At 40.0% G+C, this 17815-nt stretch overlaps 1 protein-coding gene across 1 annotated transcript in view; it reads left to right on the forward strand.

Moving 5' to 3' along the window:
• mxra7 (matrix-remodelling associated 7) overlaps window positions 1-17815 on the forward strand; it is a 107245-nt gene that overhangs the window by 64656 nt on the left and 24774 nt on the right. Inside the window, exon 3 of the mRNA XM_085964105.1 lies at window positions 10449-10532. Within this exon, the coding sequence (XP_085820231.1) occupies window positions 10449-10532 (84 nt within the window). The remainder of the gene's footprint in view (window positions 1-10448; window positions 10533-17815) is intronic.

Here is a 17815-nt window from a genome sequence, read left to right on the forward strand (position 1 = left end):
CATTGCTATGTAATTATTGCATTATCTCCTTGACTTGTATTATCTATTTTTTTCATTACTGGGTATGCAAACCATGTTCTAAGATTTCTAGAATAAATTGACCTGACTGTACATCAGTTTAATGTGTTAGAAGAATTACTCTTGTCAGGTTCTCCTAGAATGTAACCTTGCACATCTTAGGGAAGATTCAATTTTTTTTGATACTTTCACACAGAAATCACACAGAAACCCCACAGTGCAGATAGAGGCCATTTCGGCCCATCGAGCCTGCACCGACACATATCCCACCCGATCCCCGTAACCCCTGCACCAACACATATCCCACCCTATCCCGCGTATTTAATCCCCCTAACACTAAGGGTCAATTTATCATAGCCAATCAACCTAACCACATCTTTGGACTGTGGGAGGAAACCGGAGCACCCGGAGGAAACCCACGCAAACACGGGGAGAATGTGCAAACTCCACACAGTCACCCGAGGCCAGATTCGAACCCAGGTCCCTGGCGCTGTGAGACAACAGTGCTAACCACTATGCCACCGTGCTGTCTTGCAGTCATTTATAAACTGTCCAGACTGGGAAATATTAAACCAGTAGAGAAAGTATATTGGCTTTAATATCCAGAAGATTTTTTATTTGTCTAATTTTTTCCCTTGGGTTTAAAGGTCCCAAATTGTACTTGTAAAGATTAATCTAAATCTGATTCTTCTATTTAACCTGAAGATGTTAGTTCTCCATTGTTTCCCCTCAGTTGAAGGAAGGTGTGAGCGAGCATTATGGTTAAGAATGTTGCTGTTTTCAGTTGCATTCTTGAATTGGACAGTGAGCACCTTGCCTAGAATGTCATCGCCACCTGTGCCACCCCCCCCTTCCTCCAACCAAACCTGGGGGTCTCTATAGTTAACTAGCTGGTGTTCTACAGTAGTTCAGTAAAATGTAGCAGTACATGTAAGCAATATATGCTTCAGAACCAAGTAAAGTGTATTGTCTGTCTGGTGTAATAGAATCTTCCAGTATGAAACTACATTCAGAATTGCAAATAGGATCTTTGCACATTATCAATGTACTAGATCTCAATCATAGAATCTTATAGCACAGAAGGAGGCCATTTGGCCTGTTGTGCCCCTGCTGGCTCTTTGAAAGAGCTGTCCAATTTGGCCCTACACCAGCTTTTTCCCGACAGCCTTGAAAATAAGTCCTCGTCAAGTACATGTCCAATTGCCTTTTGAAAGTTTGTATGGAATCTGATTCCACCACCCTTTCAGATAGTGTTCCAGATCTTAACCCTGGGGGGGGGGGGGGCAAATCTCTTGATTTCCCCTTGTTCTTGCCAATTATTTCAAATCCATGACATCTGGTTTGCAACCCACTTGACACAGGAAACAATTTCTCCTGACTTGTGCTGTCAAAACAGCTCATCATTTTGAATAATCTTAAATCTTCCCTTGTCCTTTGCTCTAAGAACAATCTCTACTTCTCCAATCTTTCCACATAACTGAACACACTCATCCCTAGTAAACCTCCTGTATCCTCCTCTTAACATGTGGTATCCAGAATTGTACACCATACTACAGCTGAGGCCTAACACTGATTTGAAGTTTAGCTTGACTTGTTTTTTGTATTCAGTGCCCCTATTCATAAAGCCTACTATCCCATATGCTTAATCACCTTATCAGCTTGCCCTGTCACCTTTTTAAAGATTTGTTGAATATGCACCCCCCCCTTTTAGATTATACTGCACCTCAATGTTCCTCCCAAAGTGATCTCTTCACATTTGTCTGCATTAAATTGTGTCTGCCCATTTCACCAATCTGTCTTCCTCAAGTCTACTACTATCCTGCTCACTATTTACTACATTGCCAAGTTTTGTATCATTCACAAACTTTGAAATTGTACTCCCTACATCTAAGCCCAGGTCATTTATACACAGGAAAAGCTGTGGTCCTAATACCTGACCCCTGGGGGACCCCACTGCACACTTCTCTCCAGTCAGGAAAAATATTTGTTCACTCTCTGCCTTCTATCTCTCAGCCAATTTTGTACTCCAGTTACTGCTGTCCATGTAATACCATGTGCTTCTATTTTCCAAATGTGTTGTGGTACTTTTATCAAATGCCTTTTGAAAATCCATGTATACAACATCTACAGCACTACCTTCATCAGAGAACACAAACCAGGTTAATCAGTCACAATTTGCATTTAACACATCCATGCTGCCTGTCCCTTATTAACAATACTTCAAGTGAGAATTAATTTTGCCCTTGACGATGGTCTCTAAGTTTTCCCACCATTGGCATTGGACTGATTGGCCTGTAGTTACCAGGTTTATCCCCCTTTTTTTAACCGGGTTTAACATTTGCGATCGTCCAGTCCTACGGCACCACTCCTATATCCAAGGAATATTGAAAGATTGTGGTCAGAGCTTCTGCTATCTCCACCCTAGCTTCCCTCAGCAACCTAGGATTCATACCATCTGGACTGGATGACACGTTAATTGAGTGATGTCAGCCTATTTATCACCTCCTTTCTATCTTTTTAATGTTATCCAATATCTCTTAAACCCCCCCCCCCCCCCCCCGCAACATTAATGTCCTCTTGTTTACAGATGCAAAGTACTCATTAATACCTCATTTCCTCTTTATCCCTAAATTGGCCCTGTCATTCCTTTAACTATTTTTTATTTTTTGTTGTTTACCTGCTAATCTCTTCTCATACTGTCCTTGTATCCTTTTTCAATTCCCCTCCTCTACTTTGTATTCTGCCTGCCTGGTTTTCAACTGCATTCTGTACCTGACATTTTTCTGTTTTATTTTAACCCATTTCATTTGTCATCCAGGGAACTCTAGTTTTGGATGCCCCATCTTTCCTCTCTGGGAATATGCTTGGTTTGTACTTGAACTATCTATACCTTGAAGGCCTGCCATTGCTCATTTATTTCCCTGGCCAATCTTTGTTTCCTGTCCACCTGTGCTAGTTTGCTTCTAAAAGTGCAAACTGGCTCTCTTCCAGGTGGGTATTTTTACCATGGATTTTTCTTTTGTCCCTTTTTCCATAAGTACCTTGCACCTAATTATATTATGGCCACTATTACCCAGATGTCCTCCCACTGAAACACTCCACTTGCCCTACCAGATCTAGATCCAGCACTGCTTCCTTATTAGGCTAGAAACATACTGATTGAAGAAAGCTCTCCTGTATGCATTTTGGGTATTATTCACCCTCCTTGCCCTTTCCTTCCCCCTGTCTATTAGGATTATTGTTTAAGATTAGTTATTGTAGTGGTTGACAATACTTACTATGATATATTACATTAATTGGTAAATATTCTATTTACTTATTACTATTCTAGTCATAGATGATGCCATCATTCCGAATGTTGCAGTAGTTTGCTTCCTGATCTCAGCAAAGCTTTGCTTTAAATGTACATCAGTCAAACTAATTTGCCTTCCTTGTAATTGAAATGAGCCTTTACACAGTAATTCTGACATGCACTTTCTTGCATATGTGCTTATTTGGGTATGAGAAGACTGGGTGAAATTCCACTGACTATAGAAAATGCACAACATTCTGAATAATGGGAAAGATGCAAATCCAATTAGGAAGGGAGGGTGTAACTTGTATGTGGTGTAAATCTTGGTGCTGGCTGGTTGATGGTCCACCAGCCTTGTGGGTGATGCTTTTATTTCAGAAAAATGTAAGTAAATATGTACTGTAATTTTATTGACTACAGCATGATGCTTTCTCTTTTCCTTTCCCCTCCTGGAGGTGGTGATTCCTGCTCCTGTGTGGATTCCAAGGTGGTGGCAGCCATTCAGTATTTTGTCCCATATGTCTGTTCATTTGAGAGTTTGAACAGAATTTTGGGAGGCTAATGTGGCTCAGACACATCCAGAGTGAGAACTGATCCATCCTTAACTGCCATACATGTGCACTTTTAATGCAATCAAAAGCTGGGGTCTTGGCCTTTTTCCTGCCCCTCACTCCCTTTGAGTTTTGGGCAGAGAGTCCAATTGTAGCACTCCTGATTATCTTCTGACCTAATTAGCTAAAGAGACCAACACTTAAGGCCAAACATGTCTCCATATATTTTACTTGCTGAGCCATCCTCGGCCCAGTAAGCTTGGATACAAATGTCTAGATCTTAAAATCGGAGGCACCTTGCCAGAATTGCTAACTGCCTTGCATATGTTGATCAATAAAAAGGCCTCCTCCTATTCTCCAGCAAATTGGGGCAATAAACTGAATCGAAAGACTGTCTACCATAATGTTAGCTACACAGGTAAATTGTGCATGCTTTTGTGAATAATTTGAACAAATAATGTGGAAGAAAAGCAAACCCAATGAACTGTTTTCAGCTGGTGATGCTAACTCCATTGACTTTGATTCTAGTGATGATTTTTTAGCAGCTACTTGAACTTTTTTCTAGGCATTTTGGGTATAGCAGTTAAAACCTCTTCCCCAACAATGTGTTCACCCATTTCTCTCCCTCCCTTTCCCCCCCCCCCCCCCCCCCACATTTTCAATTCCCCACACTGGCCATCCTGTGTTCTTTTTGAGCGAGTGCCCTTGATTAGGTACTAACTTGGAGGTTAAGTTGACAGCTGCACAATAGGAATTAGAATGAGACTAACATTATTTTGCCACAAGAACCTTGCTGTCATCCTATTTAATCTCTGTTTTAGTCGAAGCTGAATTCTGGCTTGAGGTGAAAGCCAGCATCAGCCCAGTCCCCCAGGACAACATAACTTTGTAAAATATGCCTGCATTCTCCTCATTTCAGATGCTTAGAATTGTGGTTGTGACGTGCATGAATTTGTTCTGTGGAATGCTTTGTTAAACATACTTGGATAATATTCCAGAGACAGTTGGTGTTTTTTGTGGTCTGCCCTAGCACGCTGTGTGTAACAATGCAAATGCTGCTCTTTTAAAAAATAAATATATAAATTTAACTTTGAACAAATTAATAGAATTTCCACCCTGATTTTAATAGCCAGACTCTGAAACACAGGAAGCTTGTAATTAAATAAATTGTTTTTGCTAGAACAACTATTCTTCTTGCACCCCCCACCCCTTTTTCATTTGACTCCAGTAACTTGTTTTAAATCAACCAAAGGTGTGTATCGTCACTGCTGTTCCTCATTGTGTCGTGCATGCCAACCTCTAACATGAGCAAGTAACTTCTGATTGCTTTTCATCCCACCATTTAACCAATTTAATCTTTTTCATACTGATGGCCTCCAATCCAATGTAAATCCTACTGATTTTTTTAAAAACTTATTAAAATGCTGACATGTTAGTCTTTGAAAAGGTTTGGCACTATGCACTTTTAAGAAAACATTTGATCATCTGACCTCTCATCAAAGCTATATTTATGGTTGTTCAGTTTCTCAAATCCCCAGTATCCCTTTTTACATTAACTTGGGTGGGTTCAGCGAGGAACTCCGCTTTTCTCTGTTCAGATGTAAATCGCCATCTCATCTAGGTTATCTACTTGTGATAATTGCATTCTTTTTCACCACTATCAGATTGCAGTTACTGTGTGCAAACTCACTTTTTCCATTGTGCAATGGATGAATTTTCAAGAGAAGTCTGTTGGTTTCTTGCAAGCCTAACCAATAGCTATACCATCTCCTAACTTGGTTGTACTGTTTAGTCTTCAGTTGATGTTCATTGTTTCCTATCTCGTAACTGCAACTTGCACTCCATTGATTGGTAGCCACAACTTTATGCTCTACAACTTGTATAAAGCTCATCCATTCAAGATTTCTATATTTGAACAGTATGCTCTTAACACCTCACACATCAGATAGCATACAAGAAAAAGTTGGTCTAAACTGTGATTTCCTCTCCCCTTAAGACTCCAACATTTCTCCCCATGCACTTATGCTCACTTTCTGTGGTAACCTTTCTTGTCCCTATTTCATTGATACTACTATCTTCAATGTTTCCTCTCCACTGTTCCTTTTAAGCTGCAGGTATGTTGTCTGCAGATTCTTCTGCTTCATGTGTCCTTACTGAATTGAAATTGAGACTCATTGTACGAACATCACTCGTTCTTTCCCAAGACCTCAGAACTGTGCAACTTTTACCTGCCTCCATTTTCCCTTCTTTGACAAATTAGGCTTTTTAAACCTGAAGCTTGGTATTGCTAGAATTGCTTTTTGTTCTCTCTCTTCATGGTTTTGCAACTTGAGAAAAGCCTGATGACTTTCTATTATTGTGGCTCAAGCTTTGTGGCGATGTTGCAAACAGGCAGTTTCTAATAAGCAGACTAAACCCCTCATGGACCAAAACCTGTGCCCTTCTGTGTTCCATGGAACTAATTTACCACCTAAACTATGGTGCATCGTACCATAGACCCTGTCCAATCAGTCCAAGGGCTAAAAGGCACTTTGCCAGAATTTATTTTTGCTCAGCTTGTTACTTGATCAGGTTTTTAGATGACAGTCTCTTGTAGATATTGACATCTTTAGGCTGTGCTTGGATTATGTACTTCCATGTCCACTTGTGGAGTCTAAGTGTTGATTCCAGGAACTGATCACTGGGGAAAAACTTCACTACTTGATTTTTTTTCCAAAGAAGTTCCATCACCCAAAGACTCATGGAAGGATTGTTAATTGCATATTGATGAACAATTTGATGTGCATTGTCTGTATTTCCCCTGCCAATCCCTTAATCCATGGACATTTTGAACTCCTGGGGGGGGGGAAAAATGCCTATTTGCCAAATCGGGCTTACTTTAGGTAGCCTGGCTCCAGCCTTCATTTAAAAATAGTGTAACATAAAATCCAGTTGGTTTTTCCCCTATTTGATGCAGTATGGATGCTTTGCTTTCATCATGCACAGCAAGTATGGAAAGACTATTTATGAAGGTCCAAGGAAAGAATAAATCTAAAGTAGGAAACAATATTTAGCCCTCCTTTTTAACCATGATGAGCAAGTGTATGGAGGACAGTTCACTTTACAGCTTAAGAACAAGTGGGGGATAATTCTGATGGGTAATGACCAGAGCTGACAAAATTAGACCGATGTGGAAGACCGACAGGGGTTGGAGAGTAGAGGTGGGAACAAATTCCTAACTGGCAACAATAGGTGTTTGAACTTGGAATAGTTTTGGGCTTTAAGTTTTGGGTGGGGGGGGGTGCAGTGGAAAGGAGTGTTTGGTACAAAATATGAAACCATGACTTTTGGAGGGAGCTTTATCAACTGGGTTATGGGAATTTGATTTTTAGATCACATTATTGGGCAGAAAGTGAAGTTTTTAGCTTTGATGTGGGACACTGTCCCCAACCACCCATGCAACGCTTTTTCCTGATGCATTCAAAAATAATTTGGCCTTCCATGGCCACAGCATGGATATATTCCTCGATGTTCTTGGTGAGATTATACACTATGCTCCAGGCCACATTCATTCTGTACTCCCTGGCTGGCTCATTATAAAAACACCCTGATTTAATGTAGGTACTAAATTGCCATCAAGACCACATTTGTTCCATTTTGGAGAGTGCCATCTTGTGTGTCAGACAAATGTTCAGGCATCTGTCAGGTATGCAGTGGGCTCATGAACCATGGTTTCATGCTGTCCCCTAAATGCCCATCAATAATTGCAGTCAGTTTGTTTAAATGTTGATGCCAAATTGAGGATTATGTAGTATTGATCCAAAATAGTGTGCTCATGCACAAACAAGATCTTTGCATTGCAGACTGCCTGTACATAGACTGAATGGCGATCTGTGTGGTTGATGTACACCTTTGGATTGTCTGAACGGGCTTTATCGCCATGCATGTGGCCAGTCTGATTTTGAGAAGGTAGCAATGACATAAATTCTTCTAACGGCATTGGAGTCCCATTGTCCTGTAACCTGTCAAGCAATGGGAGTCTCCGTTCACTCCATGATTCTCATGGTACTGCTGTTTTCAACAAAAATACCAACAGTTGGCAACTTAAGCCCTAGAGAATGACTGGTACAGAATTTGAATCTTAATGATTTTGAATATGGTGCGAATGCAGTTCTCAAAGGGTGGTTGATGTGCAGGAGTAACTTGAGATTTGAGTCAACCTGATAATTGTGTTTATTTATTAACTGCCAGTTGGACCCAAGCATTGAATACAGTGTAATAGCAGATTTCATGTAATTATGGGAGCATACTAATACTGAAGCAAAATCAGTGGTGGTTAAAATCAATTTTTTCAAATACTTGAGGGATGAGCATTTGTCTGTCTGAGCTGGGCTTAATGCTAAATGATTATGCTTACCCCAGATCAATCTGGTTGCTGCTACAGATTGCTTTTGCCCTGTGCATCATCTAATTGTGGCTCTGTGCATCTACTGGATGTCGTCCAGACCTTGACAAAGCTTTCTGGTTTGCTGAGCAGTCCACAATTCGTGCTGCTGTTTTTTGTGAAATTAAATTAAAGCCCAATTAACTGCCAGTCATTTGGTGACTGGCTTCAGTTCAACAGAAGATGCAATTTGTTTGTCATTTGCTTTGGTTTGCTTATCTTCAAGGGATTTTCAAATTAAATTGGACCATTTTTGATGGAACTTGTACAAAGAAATTGGTACATCTAATGGCTCCCTAACTATTTGTACATAAAATAGCTCTCCCTAACATTGCTGACTTACCTCAGCTTCTAATGTATAGTGCACTGTTCATGGTTTCTGTAGTTGAGGAAGACATGCAAAATGCCCTCATCTAAATACCCTCCTGGTGGTTGTGATTTTTGTACAACTTCAAAAGCAGCACTGGATCTAGTCTATCCTTTCTCCCATGCCTTACCCCACCTCAGCTACTTGTTGCAGTTTCTTGAGGTGTCTTTTCTACCCTTACGATGGACATTTTGGCTCTTGTATCTTGGATCATGCTCATAGATGCACCCCAGTTTCCTCTGCCTGAGTATTTTCATTAGCCTTTATCTAGATATGATTTTGGTAATGTGCAGAGTAATGAATAGAATAAGCATTGTTAATTGCTTTTGGCTACTGGAGTTATGCTGAGCCTCCATGGGATCGCTTCAGCCAAGATATTCTTGCAGAATATTTTAAGTATACAAAGTATTAATTTTTGCCACTGAGCTAATGCAGGCTGACCAACTCTCCAACTAACTCACTCTGAACTTTACCTAGTCCAAGTCCTCTCATTTTAGCTCTGCTCTGAACACCAAAAACAATTGCTGAGGCTTTCTGGACTTTGAACAACTGATAATTAGGTTCAGAAATAAGTGGCTTTCATACAATTGTTTGCTCAACTAGTTTTGCTCCTCTCATTAAGCCTGCGATTTGAAAACCAGTTTGAACTTTCCTTACAACACTTGTTAAATTTGAGTGGAATGTGTTTTTTCCTCTGCACTGCCTGGGTTTAAATGGACAGCCACCAAGCCAAAATTAGGCAGTCATTTTTTGTCAAACTGCCTACTTGAATGGCTGAGTTGAGATTCTCTAGTTCTCTGGTATAAATGGTGGGTGAGGAAGTTGAGTTTCAACAGCTTCTCTATTAAATCTCAATGCCCATAATTGACTGACTTTGTGCATTCTCTTACCTCTTCTAGCATTCAACTTTAAGAAAAACAACTGAACACTACATTTGTGGTTAATGCTATTTTGCAGTCTAGAAATTTACAAGATTGCCTCAGTTTCCACCTACAAAGGTTCATGCTTGTTGAAAGTAAATTAATTCCAGAGCAATTCTTTCAAGAGAAAGAAGCAAGACTGCCCCCCCCCCCCCCCCCCACAAGTCTTTCAGACATAGCTTGCTTGGGGGGGGGGGGGGAAGAAATAGACCATTTAAACCAAAAGGCTTCCCACTAGCATTAAAGTCGCACCAATCAAAAACCTAGGCCCAAATGTTTTAACAAATGGGATTGCAATGATAGAAACTAACGTGGATTATTAGTGCTAATGCCTGTACACATTCTATGAAGTACTGAGGTGAAGATATCTAATACATGATCTAAAATTGGTATATCATACTTTTGTACATTGTGCAAATTGTATGATGCACTTGATTTAGTATAGTTTGGTAAAAAGCGTGCATGTACTTCAATCAATGGAGCAGAGTCCCCCAAGCAAGGTTCCCTGTAAATTTTTTTGGGGTGTGGCCCCTTTAAGGGGCTGCACAGCCCATTCAAAATGCCACGAATGCATGTTTTTTCCTATTAAAGCTGATGAGCCGGCTGCGAGAGCTGTGGCCACGCCGCTTAAAGGGAATACTGGTCCCAAGTATTGGAGGTATCTTCAAGTAAGAAAATTGAAGTCTCTTTTGTATTTGTGAAGCTGACAGTGTCAATATTTTGCCTGCTGTCACACCTCATTCCTTTACCTAAATCTCTTTTACAGTTATAATACTGTAATTTGCTGGAAAAACCCAAAGGCCTGCATTGGTTTAGTTTTGTTGATTTTCAGTACATGTAACCCTCTAATACAGTTTTGGTAATATTTTTCTTTCAGAAGACGTACTTGATGAGTACCGTCCAGGCAAGATTCGAGGCAGCAGCTATGAAAAAACACTGACTAGAGAAGAGCTGGAGGAATGTTGACCAGACCAAATTGCACCTTGGGAGTTCAATTTAAATTTTAAGTTGCGCCTTTTTTTCTTGGCTACCCACCACCTTTAGTTACAATACTGAGTTTTTTGCATTTGTATAATGCATCATTCTTGGCAAAGTTTAACAGTACATAGTATTTGAAGTTGCCTTTCAGTGTGGAACTAATGCAAGTTTATTACACTGGCCCATGATGGACCAAGTTTTGCTGAAACTCTTTGCACCAGGGAGACACCTGCCAGACTCCTCAAAGTTGTGAGATGGCTACTTTGGGAACAGCAGTGACATTTTGTCAAGGGCCCATAGACCTTGGATATAATGGGGAAACCCAAACCAGGGTTACATGTGAAGACCACAATACTGAATAATCTCCATGAGGCAGACAGATACAGGCAAAGTTGGTGTTTCTTTAAACACTACCCAAGGACTATTGATGGGTAAGCCTGTACAGCAAGAGAGCTCCTGGAACAGGTATGTGAAAATCTGAAGCAAATATGAAGCTAGACCAGTTGATGACTTTTTTCTAGTTGATGTTTATACCAATCTTTGTGCACTTCATGGTGGTAGTAGTACACTTTGGGTGATGTCAAGGTAGTGGGGAAAGATGTGAAAGTTATATTCTTTATCCCAGCATAACACTCTTTACTATCTGTCTTGTCTCCTGTTTTTTTTTTTTTTGTTGACCACCTGCCTTTCTAGTACCTCCTATCTTAAGTTTCCAATTCAAAAGTGAGTTACAAAAATAAACCTATAAATAAACTTTGTTTTAAGCACTTGAACTCAATAGTCCTTTACAAACTTGTTTACAGTTGTCTTTTATAGTTTGTTTTTCACAAAGGAACTAAATAATCACATTAAGTGCAACATTGCCCTTAAGTCGTGCAGTGGCTCGAGCAACAGTTGACATTCAGATTTGCTAGTTGCGCACAATGCTTCTAGTGTTGAGCTAATAGATGAGAGTAACATGGTGAGAGGAAATAAAGGGGTTTAACATCTTTGATAAATTGCCAGGCCCACATGAAATGTATCCCAAGCTGTTGAGAAGCAAGGGAGGAAATAACTGAGGCTCTGGCCATTTTCCAATCCTCTGGCTGCAGGTGTGATGCTGGAGGGCTGCTAACATTTTACTGATGTTTAAAAAGGATAGACTGAGTAATTACAGGCCTGTCAGCTTAACCTTGGGTGGTGAGCAGATTATTGGAAAAAATTCTGAGGGAATGTATTAATCTTTTAAAAAGTCACAATCGAGGGTCATCCGCATGCTTTTAAGGGAAGGTTGTGTCTCCTTTTTGAGAAGATAACGGAGGGTCCATGAGGGTATCTTGTTTGATGTAGTCTACTTGGATTTTAGCAAGGCTTTGACAAGGTCCCACATGGCAGGCTGGTGAGAGTACAAGCCCATGGGATCCAAGGGCAAGTGGTAAGTTGGATCCAAAATTGGCTCAGGCAAGAAGTAAAGGGTGATGGTTGGATGTTTTTGTGACTGGAAGGTTGTTTCCAGTGGGGTTCTGCAGGGCTCTGTACTAGTCCCTTGATTTTCATGGTGTATATAAACAATGATTTAGACTTCAATGTAGGGGGCATGATTAAGAAGCTTGCAGATGATACAATAATTGGCCGTGTGGTTGACGGTGAGTAAGAAAGATATAGACTGCAGGAAGATAATGAACTGGTCTGGTGGGCAGCAAAGTGGTAAATGGAATTCAATCTAGAGAAATTAGGTAATTTATTTGGGGAGGGTTAACCAAGCAAGGATACCCAATAAATAGTAGGATACTGAAGTGTAGAGGAACAGAGGGACCTTGGAGTGCATGGCCACAGATCCCTGAAGGTAGCAGGACAGGTAAATAAGGTGGTTAAGAAGGCATATGGGATTCTCCTTTTATTAGCCAAGGCATAGAATATAAGCAGGGAGGTTCTGCTTGAACTGCATAAAACATCAGTTGGGCTGCAGCTAGAATACTGCATACAGTTCTGGTCACTACATTACAGGAAAAATGTGATTGCACTAGAGAGGGTATGGAAGAGATTTATGAGGATGTTGCCAGGACTGGAGAATTTTAGCTGAAGAAAGATTGGATAGGCTGGGGTTTTCTTTGGAACAGAGGAGGCTGATTAGATTTAATTGAGGTGTATAAAATTGAGGGGCCTAAGATTGTGGATAGGAAGGACCTATTTCCCATGGCAGAGGGGTCAATAACCAGGGGACATAGATTTGAAGTAATTTGCAGAAGGATTAGGAGAGTTGAGGAAATATTTTGAGGTTGGTGGGGGTCTGGAACTCACTGCCTGCCGGTAGAGGCAGAAACCCTCATCGCATTTATATTTATATATATAAAAGAAAAAAAAAAAATTCCTGCATCCGTGTCAGTTATGGTATTTCAAGTGCATATCCAAGACCTGGCAAGTGGGATTGGGCTGGACAGCTCTTTTTTGGCCAGCACAGACACGATGGGCCAAATGGTGGCCTTCTGTGCCATCAACTTCAATGATTCCAGTAGTTTGTCTCCAAGTGGGAAGCAGAAGGACATGCACCTCAATGTAGGTGAGGAAAAAGTGGCCTTGCCCATGTTTACCATGCCTGAAGAGTTTTAGGTTGACATTGTGGTTAATGGAACTTGAGCATGTTTACTTTCCCTTCAAAAAAGGCAATATGGCTAAAGATGAAGCTCATGAAATACTAACAGGAGTGACTTAAACAATTTATGGAGCAGTTAATTCTAAGCACCAAGTGGTGTGGCCATTTTGCTTCAGTTATCAGAATTTTTCCTTTCATTTGTTTCCTTTTTCTCTCGTCTGCCCTCCCTCACTCCCCTCCACTCACTCCCTCTTGTGCTCTTGCTTTATTTTTCTCATTATAAACCCCAAACAACTGAATGTAATTGTCACTCCAGCAAAAATGCTAGTTCTGTTTTCAAAGCATATATTTTAACAAAGCAAATTTGTTTGGTATACCTGCTGAATTATGATTTTTTTTTAAATCTTGCAGTACAAGCAAAAGTGCTGGTAGATTAAATTAGATATCTACTGCTTAAATAGAATGCAAATCTGATTACACAGCATAATGTAGAAATTGCTTTTTGCACCAGATCCTCCACCTGCCTATATAAATCATGCAAGATATGATCATTCCATGCACACAGATTAAGAGTGCTGAATAAGCAGTAGATATATAGTCTGCTGCATGGAGCCTCAGGTGATGTAGTTAATGGCAGTAGTTTTTCTTGCTCTCCAAGATCATTATGGATGAGGAGGACTATTTAGCCCATCTTGGATCTTCCATGCAGGAAGATCCTAAAGTCAGGATTTTCACATTCAATTAAATTATTCCAAGATTTGTCACCTTCACTATTCATATCTGGAAGACTGTTTTGGTGACCAGAACTGGACACCCTACGAAAGGTGTAACCTGACCAGAACATTAATGTTTTAGCACAACCTCCTCTGACTTGTACTCCCTTGTTCTAACATCGTATTTGCTTTATTGGTTGCTGTTCCACAATGGTTAGGCAGGTAGATTCAACACTTAACTAAAACCCTTAAATCTTTCAACTTCACTTGGTTATTTCAGCACCAGTAATGGAGTATAAATGTCCATTATGCATTTCTTTGCTTATGTGCACAACTTCAAGCTTGTCCATATTTGGTTCAATCTGCTATTGCTCTGTCCATGTACATGCCTAATTCAATTCATTTTGTAGTTTGAGAGTGGTGGCTTCAGAGCTAACTGCTCTTCCTAATTTAGTAGCGGCTGCAGATTTGACCAATTTGCATAAATTTTGGGTGGCTCGAGGCATCCATATCGCCTAGCGCTCACCCTGACATAACATCCCTAACATATACATGAATGTCTGTTGTTCCAACCCTTCTCGATGGTTCAAGGATGGAAAGCATTCTCCAGTTTTACCCCCCACCATTTCTCAGCTTATCCAATAGCTTTTCATGTGGAATTAAGTCAAGTGCTAGGTAAATAACATTAAGACATTCCACAATGTACTTGGAATGACACTTTCACCAAAAAACCCTCAGTTTGTTGGGCAAGATCTTCCCTTCAGAATCTGTTAGCTGTCTGCTGAATTGTCCTAAAAGTAATTTGAGTTTATTCCTGATTAATCCCAGAATTGAACTAAGGTGAAGTGGTCCATAGTTGCTTGTATCTGCTTTGTTGTCCCTCTTGTGTGTACCACATTAGCCTGTTGGCAATCCACTGATGTTTCCCTGGTATTTGATTCCCTTAATGTGCATAGATCTCCTCCCTTGTCTCACCCAGTACTCAAGGATAAATGCATTTATTGTTGTAGATTTTTGACTAGCTTTTTAAATCTTGATTAGAACTTTCTCTCAGTTCTCAATTCTACTTGCTGTAATTTTAAGGAGATTATGTTGCTTTTATTTTCCTTAATGAATGTTTGGAAGTAGTATACTTGGGAACAAGCAAGTTTTTTTGACCTCATTTGCATCATTTATAGCTCTGGCCTCTTACTGTTTTGACTTGTATCAACAGCTATGCTGTTTTTTCAAACCCCTCTTTGCAGGTCTGGCTACCCTTTTATAATATTTCTGAATGTTCTCCATTTCAGTGAATCCTTTCACTTGTTTCTCAATTTGTTGAGTCACTACTACTTCACAATTTTGCTTATGATTTTAATTTGTTAACCCAATTGTGATCACTTTTATTCTGTGCTTGCTGATCCTAGGTACATATTTAGCCAGCCTGTTCAGCATTACACCTTTTAAAGGAGTTCCACTAGTCTGAAATGGACTGTTAAACAACCCCCTTGGGCCACTTGCTTAAGCTGTTCTCTCAACTTTCAAGTTAACTTTTTTTTGAAATTATCTACTTGGCTCTTGGAATTTGATGGATCTATAATTCAAATACCATTATTCTGTGGTTGCTATTTCACAACAATGCCATACCTTCCATTTCTTTTATTTTGTCTCACTTATCAAGTCAAGATGTGGCCTGCCCCTTGTGGTTTTACTGATGGTGAATTATCAAGCAGTCATGCATTAGATTTACCAACACAGAATCTGAACCATTTGGGTATTTCCAGTTTAGATCTTAAAATGCTGGTAGAACACCTTGCTAAAAAGATCTGCTATAGAAATTGGGGGGCCAATGCAAAGTCTGGCATCAACCAGCTATTTTAATGTTGACTGGTGAGGCCCAAGAGCTGCACTGCCTGAAGCCTCATTCTGAATAAATTTTGGGCAAAGTATAGGGAAACCCCAGAACCCAATTGTGTGTTTTTCTTCCCTTTTTTAGAAAGCCCATAGCTTCACTATCTTCAGGAACAGAAGTTAATTTGACAAAATAGCAGTTATTCACCAGAGTACTTGGCTTTATTTGCACCAACAAAGCTACAGTTTGGCATTCAGAAATGTCCAAGACTGATGTGCACACTGTCTCACACTAATGTTATCCTGTTCTGATATTTGGCATTAATGTGAACACTTGGGTGCCAGCGCAGTACCCCATTTATTGTTAGCATCGGGTGTAAAGTGAGATTTTAAGCAATGCCACCTATGGTTTTGCAAACAGCAGTACAAACTAGGCCTGCCATCATTTGCTGGGAGGGTGGTTTTATTTGTCCAAAATGGAGCAGGATCCCACTGGAAAAATCAGGAGTAAAAGAAAATTGGAGAGGAGAGAACCTTTCTGTTCTGTTAGTGTAAATTTTGCCACATTTTCCAAAGAGCTTACTATTTCTGTACTCTGGAAACTAGAGTTTCCATTATCTATTTTAGCTTGGCAAATACATTAGTTGTTAAATGAATACTGTTGTACAGCCTTTCTGCTACTGTCCTGACACTGGCACAATACAGCAATTGTGCAATGAGAACGATGACTGGAATGAGCTTCAGTCTCGTGCTTTGGGATTTGCCTGCATTCATTAAGAACCATTAACGGTCCTGTTTTCAATTTTTTTGAAAGATTACCAGACCTCAGTTGACACCTAAAAGGCAATGAAGTGATTTTAAAAATGGACAAAAATAGCATCTGACTAAGGCATTCTCAAGTTAAAACTGAAAACATTCTGGTTCTTGTGTGGAACTTTTTTTTTGTATTGGGTTCAATAATTAATTATTTCAGATACTGTTTAAAGTGAACTATCCAAATAAATTGAATTTAATGCTGCAGTGCAGATTTTAGACTATCTTATGTCAACACTCCCATGATTCCAACAAAACAGTTTATTTTGGATGGTCACTGTTGGCAAGCAGATATCTTGACTGCATCTGGCTATCAGATTGTAAAACTTTGGACAGTGAACTGACAGGTTGAGAATCATGACCTAATTAAGAGCAAGGTCTAGACATTCCAGCAGTGGAACTTCTGCCTGTCAGTCTGGCCTTGCTATGATCCCATCCCAAGAAAGATCATTAAGTATTGGGGTGGTGCTTGTGTATGCTCACCCATCAAGCAGACAGGATTTAGGAGCAGCCAAAGATCTGCAGGCCTTGCGTTTTCTTTCTAGATGCTCCATAAACAGTATTCAATCTCTCTGGGATCAACTGTCATTTCAATAAGGAATTGTATGTGACCACCTATGGCCTACTTTCTGCTGCTCATACAGGAGGTGAAATGTCCAGGGGAGCCTGGGATCTCTTGACATGCCCCCAAAAGTGACATCCGGATGGAGGCGAGAGATGGGCAGAAGTGCTAAACCCCTGTCAGAATTTCTCTTCATTAGCCATTATCCCAGTTCCAATAATCTCTTGCAAGGAAATCCTAATCTCAAACCTTGGGCTCAAACACTTTCCTGAATTTGACAATTCTTTCATGAATTTACTCAAAGCTGCATTCAACAAATTTGACATGCAAGAAATTTGACAATCACTGCTTTTGTTGCTGCTTTGAAATGTCAGTGTTGCCAGATTTTCTCTTTTTTTAAAAAAAAAGGGACAAGCCAGTGTAACTCTGAAATGACCTAACTGTGTTCATAAATCAGGTCAAATTCTGTTGGGTCACTTCAGATGACTAATTTGGCTTTATGCAGATCTATATTTGTATTTGCTGGCTGGTTTTACAAGCTGAACAATTGTGAATAATGACCTTTTTTACAAGTTTGAAAACCGTATCAAACATGGGGTTATCTAGCCTGAACTAGTATCAATTCTGTCTTCTCGCATCGCAGTTCTAATGCCAGCAAAATCGACTATCCTCTCGCTGCCTTGTCAGCTGCTTGCAGATTTAAAAAAAAAGTTTTGTGGCTCTACATGACGTTAGAAATACTTTGCAGTCCAAAGACCAGGATTTTAAAATGTGTA

Source organism: Somniosus microcephalus, chromosome 21 (genome assembly GCF_052327205.1).
Source record: "Somniosus microcephalus isolate GS21.2 chromosome 21, FLI_Smic_1.0, whole genome shotgun sequence".
In the NCBI taxonomy this organism is placed as follows: domain Eukaryota; kingdom Metazoa; phylum Chordata; class Chondrichthyes; order Squaliformes; family Somniosidae; genus Somniosus; species Somniosus microcephalus.